The sequence below is a fragment of the Pseudophryne corroboree genome (assembly GCF_028390025.1).
Source record: "Pseudophryne corroboree isolate aPseCor3 chromosome 3 unlocalized genomic scaffold, aPseCor3.hap2 SUPER_3_unloc_1, whole genome shotgun sequence".
Taxonomy (NCBI): domain Eukaryota; kingdom Metazoa; phylum Chordata; class Amphibia; order Anura; family Myobatrachidae; genus Pseudophryne; species Pseudophryne corroboree.
In genome coordinates, this window is record NW_026967493.1 from 6,685,311 (window position 1) to 6,698,200 (window position 12,890).

The following is a 12,890-nucleotide window of genomic DNA, read 5'->3' on the forward strand; positions in this document are numbered from 1 at the left end:
ACGGATTCAGCCTCCCTATGTTCCTCCTGTGGCTCCAGGGGATCTGTCTGTTGTCCTGAATGCCCTGCAAGAGTCTCCATTTGAATCTCTTGAAACCGTTGACCTTAAATGGCTCACAGTCAAGGTCCTGTTCTTACTGGCGATTTCCTCTGCTAGACGGGTATCGGACTTAGGAGCATTGTCCTGTCGTCCACCCTTTCTGATATTTCATCGTGACCGGGCAGTTCTTAGAACTCGCCCAGGTTATTTGCCTAAGGTGGTGTCATATTTTCACCTTAACCAAGAGATTGTGGTTTCCGGCCTTCAAGTCTTCTGAATTGTCCTCCAAAGAAAGGTCTTTGGATGTGGTACGGGCTATCCGTATCTACGTAGATAGGACTGCCTCTATCAGGAGGTCAGATACCTTGTTTGTACTTTTTGGTTTTCACAAACATGGCTGGCCTGCGAATAAGCAAACTTTGGCCAGATGGATTAAAATGGAGATTGCACAACCCTATATGCAGACTGGACTCCCAGCTCCTGCTGCTATCAAGGCCCATTCTACTCGGTCTGTTGGACCTTGTTGGGCAGCCCGTTGTGGCGCGTCCGCTGAACAATTGTGCAAGACAGCCACGTGGTCCTATTTTAACATGTTCATCAGGTTCTATGTCTTTGATACTTCCGCCTTCCAGGATGCTTCCTTTGGACACCATGTTCTCATGCCCGCTAAGGTTCGTCCCCTCCCTTGAGGAACTGCTTTAGAACATCCCCGATGTATTCCCTGTGGAATCCCAGTGTACCCCGCTGCAGAAAAGAGGATTTTGGTACTTACCGATAAATCCATTTCTGTAAATCCACTCGGGGACACTGGAACAGCTTATACAGTAGGGGTGTGAAGCTTGCAACCGGAGGTGTGGCACAATCTAAAAGTTAAACATTGTCTGCACAGCTGGCTCCTCCCACTTCACGCCTCCCTTCCCTCAGTTTGGAAAATTTGATGGAGAGAATAGGACATGAGACTACAAACCAATGGCGAGGAGCCCACCATAACAATAAATCAAACAGCATCCAAGAACTCTGTTAACAGAAACCAACGCTGTTTGCACGAACTTTTTAACAAGAAACTAAACACAGCAAGTTTGACAGCACAGAGGCGGGGGTCCAGTGTCCCCGAGTGGATTCAGAGAAATGGATTTATCGGTAAGTACCCAAATCCTCCTCTCTCTTTCATCCACTAGGGGACACTGGAACAGCTTATACGGTAGGGGACATCCCAAAGTTACTCCCAAGGGTAGAATTGCCGTCAGTGGCCTGCCAAACTAAACGTCCAAACTTTGAAGCTCTGGACGCAAATGTAACGAACTTGTAGAATCTCGTGAACGTGTGTGCTGATGACCACGTTACCGCTCTGCAAAGTAGAGTAGGAGAGGTACCTCTGGCAGCCGCCCACGAGGCACCCACCGACCCAGTAGTATGAGTCTCTACCTGAAAAAAGGGGACCCATTTACCACAGGATATATATATATATATATATATATATATATATATATATATATATGCCTGTGAATGGTAAGCCTAATCCATCTGGTCAGAGGCTGCTGAGATGCTGGTCAATCTTTCTTCGGACCATCATAAAGAACAAACAGACCTTTTGATGGCTGATGTAACGTGTACGTAAATCCGTATTTTCTGTGCTCTTACCACGTCTAAAGACACGTCCCCTTCTGCAAATCCACAAAAAGCTAAATATGTAAAATTCTGTCATAACCAGGATTCAAAACCCATGATCTTGCATATTTCAGTGAGAACTTCTTACTCATGGAGTTATCGTATCCTGTCCTACCGAAGGGAGGATTCTGCCCTCGTACGGAGTACTGCCCTCTCCTCTCTTCCTGGAAAAGTAGTAAAGGACCTTTACACGATAGGGCTCCCAGCTCAGAAACTCGTCTGGCTGAAACTAAGGCTAAGTGATCTTCAAGGAGTGAAATTCCATTCTGCTCCCTCCGAAAGCTAAAAGGTTGCTGATATCAATGTTCTAACCTAAGTTCAGGTCCCACAGTGCTGTGGGAGGACGGAAAAACGAGGATGTATCCTTAGAAGTCCCTGCAATAAGTATACACTCCCTGTAGGGATATTAAATGCTGTTGAACATAGGATGGAGAGAGCCGAAATCTGAACCTTCAAGGAACCCAAAGGTAGGCCTTCCTCTAAACCGGCTAAGAGGGAACGTAGAATGCAGATAGGTGAAATTAATTTTAATTTCACCCCCTTTCCTGACAATACTCCAAGTATCTTTTCCATATTCTGTAGTAGTGCATGGCCGGAAAAACCCCTGCAAGTACAGGGAGTATGTACAAATTCCGCACACGTATGTCCGTGGTGAGGATCGAACACCTGACCTCAGTGCCTTAGTGCTGTAAGGCAGTAATGCCAACCACCACATCATCAGCACTGTGATTTACTGGTTTCTGAGCAGCTATCATCCTACGTACCCTGGGTATGAGGGAGAATGCATGAAAAATGGACATACCTCTGTAAAACCTTGAAAGCCTTAACGCACCCATTCCGTCCTCTGCTGGATCTCAGTCAGGTCCCATACCTGGGCAACTGATGATTGTATCGAAACGGCCCTAGCTGAGACAGGCCCCATCTCCTCACTCCCATCATGAAGACTTGCGGCCGTAAACACCACACTCTTGGATGCATGTCCTGGCAACTGATATAGTCTGCCTCCTATTCTCCACTCTTGGAATGAACAACAGAGACAGGACGATTGTGCACCTCACTGTTCACAAGAAGATCTTTGTGGCCACCTTTAACGCCATCTTTCTTCTTGTTTCTCCTTGACGGGACATGTATGTTGTTGCTGAAACATTGACCGACCGTATCCGTAAGTGTTGACTCTTCCTCAGGTTTGCGACTAAGAGAAGAGCTTTTGTCAACTGCTCTGTGTTCGCAGAATATCTATGGGTAGAACACTCTCTTGTGGCACTCATCTGCACTGAAACTGATGTGCCTCTAGAATGGCACCCCAAACTCTGAGACTGGCCTTCGTCGTGAGGATCCTCCAAATCTAAAATCCGAATCTCTTGCTGTGAGATTTCTTTGTAATGACCACCAATTAGTGAGGTTCGGACCTGTGCCAACCGACATATGCTCTGTGAAACTGCTTCCTGTGCAATAAGACCCTGGAATGGCTTGGATTTAAGTCTGCCGTACTGTAGAGCCTCGAAAGATGCCACCATCTTCCTGAGAAGCTGTGAACATAGATGTAAGGAAACCGTATGGATCTCTAATACCTGATCCACTAGCTTCCCTAAGTTTTCTGACAGAAACTTCCTGAATTGTATCGTGTCCAACCTTAGAACTTGGATTCAAAACTTTTGCATTGATATCAGGTTGGATTTCTGGAAGTTCACAATCTAACCATGTTGATTTAGAAATTGATGAGTCGTCTGCGCATCTCTGATCAGCTGTTTCTGAGAGTGGCCCGTGATTAGCGGCTCGTCTAGCCAATGTAACATTTTGATACCGAACGTTCTCCATCTTGCGACCAGTATTGCCATGAACTTTGTAAAAACTCTCAGGGCTGATGATAGTCCCAATGACAAGGCTTTGAACTGGTAGTGATCCTTCTCCAGAGTGAATCGTAAGTAGGCTCAGTGAGGGGTCCAATTTGGTACCAGAAAGGTAAGCATCCTTTATGTTCATGGACACCACGAACACTACTAGTTCCAAACCTGCAATAACCGACTGGATTGACTCCATCTTGAATCCATAAACCGTTAGAAACTGGTGCAAAACCTTTAAAGTGGGTATCGGTCTGACCGTCCCATCCGGTTTTGGCACTACAAAACGATTTAAATAAAATCCTGATCCTCCTTAAGAGTCCGGGATCAAGTAACCGTTCGAGACAATCCTGTTTATCCAAACACCTGGTGAGAATCTGACCCAGATGTCCCGAAAACCTTCCAGCTGTGCACCCCTACTGGGGACCCCAGGTGAGCTGGGAGACCGTCATGTCACAGTCTTGTCCTGCTTACTGGCTGTTGTCTAGGAACGCCCTCTATCTCTGCCTCCACAAGTTTTTCTCTTAACCTGTGGAGTGGTTCTCGCATAATGGTGTAGGTAGAGAAGTTTATTTCCCTTGCCTGCGAAATCCACCTGTCTAACTCCTTCTAGCCGATATGACCGATTTGGAGATGCGCGACAGTCTCTTGCTGGCATTTTCGTAGGCCTAGCACTTTAAATGTGGCTGACTTTCGGATATGCTCTGTCAGTTGAGCAATTTCCTCCAGGTTCTTCGTCTTAAATAACTTGAACAATGCGCCTAGCCCCTTGCTACTTTGGCTCTGTTCCCAAGCACTGACTATTGTAGGTGTGTGATGAGCCTGTTGCTACAGAGATCGACTTTAGGGCTGTGTTAAGTCGTTACATTAGGTATCTGTATAATTGTCTTTTCTTTTCTTTTTTTGACAATCTACCGAAAGAGGCGTCCACTACTGGTGGAACCGCACACTTCGCCACGACCCTCTTCGGAAAGGATAATTTTGTAAAACCTCTTTGGATTTTTGAAAAGGTTTATCAGGCTATTTTCCGAGTCTGGAGATCCTGAAGCATTGGAAACACAACTGACAGCCGCTTTAGGGATTTGAAATCCTCAGGCTCCTTAACGTCTTTTAAATGATGGGGAGGTGATTCGAAGCCGACAGGCCGCAGGCAACCAATTCGGCAGCCTTACCGCTTCAAGAAGGGAATCTAAAACCCCCGACTGCTGTGTTCTCTTCCTGAGAACCAGTATTCAAGGGAGTCTCTATCAACTCACCTTTTTTAATCGACCCTTTAGGTAGGGTGAGGTGGCATATATTAACTGCTATGTTACTGTTAGTTCATATGAAACGCCCGCAGTCTGCATGCTGCTTTCGGGATTTCTCCGCCTTGGAAATCTGCTAGGGCAGGCCTGGCCAACCTGTGGCTCTCCAGCTGTTGTAAAACTACAAGTCCCATCATGCTTTGCCACAGTTTTGCTATTAAGGAATGCTAAAACTGTGGCAGGGCATGCTGGGATGTGTAGTTTCACAACATCTGGAGAGCCACAGGTTGGCCATGCCTGTGCTAGGGCATGTTCCCATGACCTAGATGGAGCACTACTCCCGGGTTGTGCGTCACTTTCTAAACACGAATCGCACACCCCGGAACTGCCAACTTTTGTGCTCCCTTCTTACATTTCTGCAAACTGCATATGTTTAGAGGTCTGGGTTGGTGCTTTAGGACACAGGTTCTCAAACTCGATCCTCAGGACCCCACACGGTTCATGTTTTGCAGGTCACCTGTACATTTTTTAAATGCGACAGTTGGTGATACACAGTGCAGCTGCTGGGAGACATGGAAAACGTGAACCATGTGGGGTCCTGAGGACCGAGTTTGAGAACCACTGCTTTAGACTAACTCCGTCCCAGACTACTCCGTAGTACTTTCACCCTTTAACGTAGGAGAAAGGCCATGACGGATGATGGAAGCAAAGTAAACTGGAGTCACCTGGCTGGTTCTACATTCTTTGTAAAAAAATAAATAAATAAAAATATTTAAATAAATTAATTAAAATTTAAAACATCAGCCGACCTGCAACCCACGCACATCCAACTGTAATTCAGTTTTGATGATGGGGTTGATATTCAATCGCTTCCGTTTATTTTCATCAGGATCTTTGTAATAGAAGTCCCTTGAAAATCTAAGTATAAGAATGCATGATTAATGTACAGGAGTTCCTTTGCAGCATAGACCCTAATAATGTCTCACCAGTAGATGGAGCAATCTGTCTAGTGTACGGATCTCTCCCCCTGAGCTAACTGGTTTCCTCACTGAGAGGGGAGTATCCCCCTTCTACCTCACTTTTGGCGCCTATGTATATATTAAAAATGGTCGCAAATGAAAATTCTTATTCACTTCAATACTCCCCCCTTGTTAACAAGGGAGTAATCCGTTCCCAGACACTAGAAACCGTCTCTACATGGAGCCCTGCTGTGAGCTCTGACACCTGCTGTGAGCTCTGACATGCTGGCCAGCGATTGGGGCAACCTCATTGCCCTATACCTAAACCCCCCGGCTGCTGTGTTTTTATAGCTCAGCTGTCGGCCTAAGCCCAGTCACCCGCTTAAAGAGTGTACCTCTCACTTGATAGCCGCAGCAGCGCTGATCATTGTGCCCGCAGCGCGTCCCCTCCTGACCCGAGTAGCTCCTCACCGATCTCTGTCAGGTCTGATCTGCGGCGATACGCGTCTCCCGCTGTGAGAGCCGGAGGGAGGGGGGAGAGCGAGGCACGGCTGCGGCTGTAATGGCACGGACCTTCTAGGCTGATCGCTTCCTCCGGCTGGCGCACGCTGGGACTCCTGGTCTCCTAACAGCCCCAACTGTGTTACACGCTGGGGACGCTGACCGCCGCGCACCTCTCTATGGAGTCCCACCTGTAGCTCTCTGCGATCGGCATAAGTACTTTGATCAGTAGAGGGAGGAGTATCCTGCCCACCACCCTTATCGTGCCGCGTCTGACCTCACCGTGCTCAGAGCAGGGGAGTACTTACTAAGACCTATTAGTCTTGCTATGTTGTTACCGCTGTGCCCTTCATGTGGTACAGCCTTCCTGGTCACATATCCCTACAACCAGTACTCACTGTTTTGCTGGCTGGTTAGGAACTCCTGTAGAGAGATGCAGTTCCCTTCAGAAGGGATCATTGTCTCTCAGACACCTTAGGCTTTGTCCCCCTTTTTTTAGGTGGACGCCGCACTAACAATTCTGTTGTCTCTCATAACTTTTCCTAGGAGCAGTAGCTCCCACGTGCTGTACCTCCAGCACAATTTTTCAAATTGAGGGAAGGGGGGCGTGAAGTGGGAGGAGCCGGCTGTGCAGACAATGTTTAATTTTTAGATTGTGCCACACCTCCGGTTGCAAGCTTCACACCCCTACTGTATAAGCTGTTCCAGTGTCCCCTAGTGGATGAAAGAGAAAAATAAGAATTTACTCACCGGTAATTCTATTTCTCGTAGTCCGTAGTGGATGCTGGGAACTCCGTAAGGACCATGGTGAATAGACGGGCTCCGCAGGAGACTGGGCACTCTAAAAGAAAGATTAGGTACTATCTGGTGTGCACTGGCTCCTCCCTCTATGCCCCTCCTCCAGACCTCAGTTAGGGAAACTGTGCCCGGAAAAGCTGACATTACAAGGAAAGGAAATTTTGAATCCAGGGTAAGACTCATACCAGCCACACCAATCACACCGTACAACTTGTGATAACCTTACCCAGTTAACAGTATGAACAACAACTGAGCCTCACTCAACGGATGGCTCATAACAATAACCCTTAGTTAAGCAATAACTATATACACGTATTGCAGAGAGTCCGCACTTGGGACGGGCGCCCAGCATCCACTACGGACTACGAGAAATAGAATTACTGGTGAGTAAATTCTTATTTTCTCTGACGTCCTAGTGGATGCTGGGAACTCCGTAAGGACCATGGGGATTATACCAAAGCTCCCAAATGGGCGGGAGAGTGCGGATGACTCTGCAGCACCGAATGAGCAAACACAAGGTCCTCCTCAGCCAGGGTATCAAACTTGTAGAACTTTGCAAATGTGTTTGAACCCGACCAAGTAGCAGCTCGGCAAAGCTGTAATGCCGATACCCCTCGGGCAGCCGCCCAAGAAGAACCCACCTTCCTTGTGGAATGGGTTTTTACAGATTTTGGATGCGGCAATCCAGCCGCAGAATGAGCCTGCTGAATTGTGCTACAGATCCAGCGAGCAATAGTCTGCTTTGAAGCAGGAGCACCCAGCTTGTTGGGTGCATGCAAGATAAACAGCGAGATAGTCTTCCTGACTCCAGCCGTTCTGGAAACATATATTTTCAAAGCCCTGACTACGTCCAGCAACTTGGAGTCCTCCAAGTCCCGAGTAGCCGCAGGCACCACAATAGGTTGGTTCAAATGAAACGATGACACCACCTTTGGGAGAAATTGGGGACGAGTCCTCAATTCTGCCCTGTCCATATGGAAGATCAGATATGGGCTTTTACATGACAAAGCCGCCAACTCCGACCCACGCCTAGCCGATGCTAAGGCCAACAGCATGACCACTTTCCACGTGAGATACTTTAGTTCCACGGTCTTAAGTGGCTCAAACCAGTGGGATTTCAGGAAATCCAACACAACGTTAAGATCCCAGGTCTTTCCTAGCTTTTATCAGCGTAGGAATAACTTCATCTGGAATGCCTTTTTCCGCTAGGATCCGGCGTTCAACCGCCATGCCGTCAAATGCAGCCGCGGTAAGTCTTGGAACAGACAGGGCCCTTGTTGCAGCAAGTCCTGTCTGAGAGGCAGAGGCCATGGGTCCTCTGTGCGCATTTCTTGCAGTTCCGGGTACCAAGTCCTTCTTGGCCAGTCCGGAACAATGAGTATTGTTCTTATTCCTCTCTTTCTTACTATTCTCAGTACTTTTGGTATGAGAGGAAGAGGAGGAAACACATATACCGACTGGAACACCCACGGTGTCACTAGGGCGTCCACAGCTATCGCCTGAGGGTCCCTTGACCTGGCGCAATATCTTTTTAGCTTTTTGTTGAGGCGGGACGCCATCATGTCCACCTGTGGCAGTTCCCATCGGTTTGCAATCAGTTGGAAGACTTCCTGATGAAGTCCCCACTCTCCCGGGTGGAGGTCGTGTCTGCTGAGGAAGTCTGCTTCCCAGTTGTCCACTCCCGGAATGAACACTGCTGACAGTGCTTTCACGTGATTCTCCGCCCATCGAAGAATCTTTGTGGCTTCCGCCATTGCCATCCTGCTTCTTGTGCCGCCCTGTTGGTTTACATGGGCGACCGCCGTGATGTTGTCTGACTGAATCAGCACTGGCCGGTTTCGAAGCAGGGGCTCTGCTTGACTCAGGGCGTTGTAAATGGCCCTTAATTCCAGTATATTTATGTGTAGAGAAGTCTCCAGACTTGACCACAGCCCTTGGAAGTTTCTTCCCTGAGTGACTGCCCCCCACCCTCGGCGGCTTGCATCCGTGGTTACCAGGACCCAGTCCTGTATGCCGAACCTGCAGCCCTCGAGAAGGTGAGCACTCTGCAGCCACCACAGAAGAGACACCCTGGCCCTGGGGGACAGGGTGATCAGTCGATGCATCTGAAGATGCGATCTGGACCACTTGTCCAACAGATCCCACTGAAAGATCATCGCATGGAATCTGCCGAAGGGAATGGCTTCGTATGAAGCCACCATCTTTCCCAGGACTCGCGTGCAGTGATGCACAGATACCTGTTTTGGTTTCAGGAGGTCCCTGACCAGTGATGCTAATTCCTGGGCCTTCTCCACCGGGAGAAACACCTTCTTCTGTTCTGTGTCCAGAATCATGCCCAGGAAAAGCAGACGCGTCGTAGGAATCAGCTGCGACTTTGGAACATTCAGAATCCAGCCGTGCCGTAGTAACACTTCCTGAGAGAGTGTTACGCTGATCAACAACTGCTCCCTGGACCTCGCCTTTATGAGGAGATCGTCCAAGTACGGGATAATTATAACTCGCTTCTGCCGAAGGAGTATCATCATTTCAGCCATTACCTTGGTAAATATTCTCGGTGCCGTGGACAGGCCAAATGGCAACGTCCGGAATTGGTAATGACAGTCCTGTACCACAGATCTGAGGTACTCCTGGTGAGGTGTGTAAATGGGGACATGCAAGTAAGCATCTTTGATGTCCAGCGACACCATAAAATCCCCCTCTTCCAGGCTTGCAATAACCGCTCTGAGCGATTCCATTTTGAACTTGAATTTCTTTATATAAGTGTTCAAGGATATTAAATTCAGAATGGGTCTCACCGAACCGTCCGGTTTCGGTACCACAAACATTGTGGAATAGTAACCCCTTCCCTGTTGAAGGAGGGGGACCCTGATAATCACTTGCTGGAGGTACAGCTTGTGAATTGCCGCCAGCACTACCTCCCTTTCCATGGGGGAAGCTGGCAAGGCTGATTTGAGGTAACGGCGGGGGGGGGGGGGGGGGGGGGAGTCGCTTCGAATTCCAGCTTGTATCCCTGAGATACAATTTGTATAGCCCAGAGATCCACCTGTGAGCGAACCCACTGGCTGCTGAAGTTTCGGAGACGTGCCCCCACCGCACCTGGCTCCGCCTGTGGAGCCCCAACGTCATGCGGTGGACTTAGTGGAAGCAGGGGAGGACTTTTGTTCCTGGGAACTTGCTGCATGGTGCAGCTTCTTACCTCTACCCCTGCCTCTGGCAAGAAAGGATGCACCCCTGACCCTCTTGCCTTTTTGGGAACGAAAGGACTGCATTTGATAATACGATGCTTTCTTAGGCTGTGAGGAAACCTGAGGCAAGAAAGTGGACTTTCCAGCTGTCGCTGTAGACACGAGGTCCGACAGACCGTCCCCAAACAATTCCTCACCCTTATAAGGCAAAACCTCCATGTGTTTTTTAGAATCAGCATCTCCTGTCCATTGCCGAGTCCATAAGACCCTCCTGGCAGAAATGGACATAGCATTAATTCTAGAGCCCAGCAGGCAAATGTCCCTCTGAGCATCTCGCATATATAAGACGACGTCTTTGATATGGCCCAGGGTTAGCAAAACAGTATCTCTGTCGAGGGAATCTATGTCGTCTAACAGAGTATCTGTCCACGCAGCTACAGCACTACACATCCAGGCTGAAGCAATAGCAGGTCTCAGTAGAGTACCAGAGTGTGTATACACTGACTTCAGGATAGCTTCCTGCTTTCTATCCGCAGGCTCCTTTAGGGCGGCCGTATCCTGAGACGGCAGGGCCACCTTTTTAGATAAGCGTGTCAGCGCCTTGTCCACCCTAGGGGATGTTTCCCAACGTAACCTGTCCGTTGGCGGGAAAGGGTACGCCATCAGTAACCTCTTAGAAATCACAAATTTCTTATCAGGGGAACTCCACGCTTCTTCACACAATTCATTTAATTCATCAGATGGGGGAAAAGTCACTGGCTGCTTTTTCTCCCCAAACATATAAACCCTCTTGGTATTAACAGGGTTACTCTCAGAAATGTGTAATACATCTTTCATTGCAATAATCATGTATCGGATGGCCTTGGTCATTTTAGACTGTAAATGTGCCTCATCATCGTCGACACTGGAGTCGGACTCCGTGTCGGCATCTGTGTCAACCATCTGAGGTAGAGGGCGTTTATGAGCCCCTGACGGTTTCTGAGTCGCCTGGGCAGGCGCGGGCTGAGACCCCGGCTGTCCCAATGCTGCAGCGTCATCAAACCTTTTATGCAAGGAGTTTACATTGTCATTTAAGACCTTCCACATATCCATCCAATCAGGTGTCGGCCCCGACGGGGGCGATACCACACTTATCTGCCCTTGCTCCGCCTCCACGTAACCTTCCTCATCAAACATGTCGACACAGCCGTACCGAAACACCGCACACACACAGGGAATGCTCAGACTGAGGACAGGACCCCACAAAGTCCTTTGGGGAGATAGAGAGAGAGTATGCCAGCACACACCACAGCGCTATATAACACAGGAATTTACACTGCTAATAAGTGATTTTCCCAATAGCTGCTTGTTTGTATTGATTTGCGCCTAAATTTATGTGCCCCCCCCCCTCTCTTTTTAACCCGTCTTGTACCTGGATACTGCAGGGGAGAGCCTGGGGAGCGTGCTTCCAGCGGAGCTGTGAAGGGAAAATGGCGCTGGTGTGCTGAGGAAGAAGGCCCCGCCCCCTCAGTGGAGGGCTTCTGTCCCGCTTTTAGTGTAAAATAATGGCGGGGTTTTTTACATATATACAGTGCTAGACTGCATATATGTATGTTTATGTGCCAAAGGTACCTCAATTGCAGCCCAGGGCGCCCCCCCCAGCGCCCTGCACCCTACAGTGACCGGAGTGTGTAAGTGTGCTGGGAGCAATGGCGCACAGCTGCGGTGCTGTGCGCTACCTTAATGAAGACAGGAGTCTTCAGCCGCCGATTTCGTCGTCTTCCAGCTCCTGCTCTTCTGGCTCTGCAGTTCTTCTGGCTCTGCAAGGGGGACATCGGCGCGGCCCCGGACGATCGAGGACAGGTACCTGTGTTCGAATCTGGAGCGAATGGTGTCCAGTAGCCTAAGAAGCACAAGCTAGCTGCAAGCAGGTAGGTTTGCTTCTCTCCCCTTAGTCCCACGTAGCTGTAAGTCTGTTGCCAGCAGAAGCTCACTGAAAATAAAAAACCTAATAAATACTTTCTTTTCTAGTAAGCTCAGGAGAGCCCACTAGGTGCATCCAGCTCTGGCCGGGCACAGATTCTAACTGAGGTCTGGAGGAGGGGCTTAGAGGGAGGAGCCAGTGCACACCAGATAGTACCTAATCTTTCTTTTAGAGTGCCCAGTCTCCTGCGGAGCCCGTCTATTCCCCATGGTCCTTACGGAGTTCCCAGCATCCACTAGGACGTCAGAGAAAGGAGATTTATGGTAGACTTACCACAGTTAAATCTCGTTCTGCGAGGTACACTGGATTCCACAGGGTGCCCATCCTGACGCCCTTAGCTTCTTTGGATTTGTAGGGCATTAGCAACTGGTCCCTTCTCCTGTCGTGAAAATGTGGTTCAATGTTTGTAACATCTACCGTCTCATTTACCTGCTACTGCATTGGACTGGTTAACGAAACAGAGCTCCAGTGCCTGGAGGCGGGGTTATAGAGGAGGCGGTGCAGTGCATCCTGGGAAAAGTCAAAGTTTTAACCTGTTGGTGCCTCGGATCAAGATCCAACTCTACAAGCCAATGTATTCCCTGTGGAATCCAGTGTACCTTGCAGAAAGAGTCTACCATAAATCTCCTTATCTAAGACATATGTACCAACAAAATGCTGAAATAAATCATGAAGAATTAATGACTGGACAG

The 12,890-nt window shown here is 48.7% G+C and overlaps 1 protein-coding gene across 1 annotated transcript in view; it reads right to left on the minus strand.

Moving 5' to 3' along the window:
- Positions 1-12,890, minus strand: part of LOC134983099 (oocyte zinc finger protein XlCOF7.1-like) — a 205,837-nt gene that overhangs the window by 74,410 nt on the left and 118,537 nt on the right. Inside the window, exon 10 of the mRNA XM_063948802.1 lies at positions 12,798-12,855. Within this exon, the coding sequence (XP_063804872.1) occupies positions 12,798-12,855 (58 nt within the window). The remainder of the gene's footprint in view (positions 1-12,797; positions 12,856-12,890) is intronic.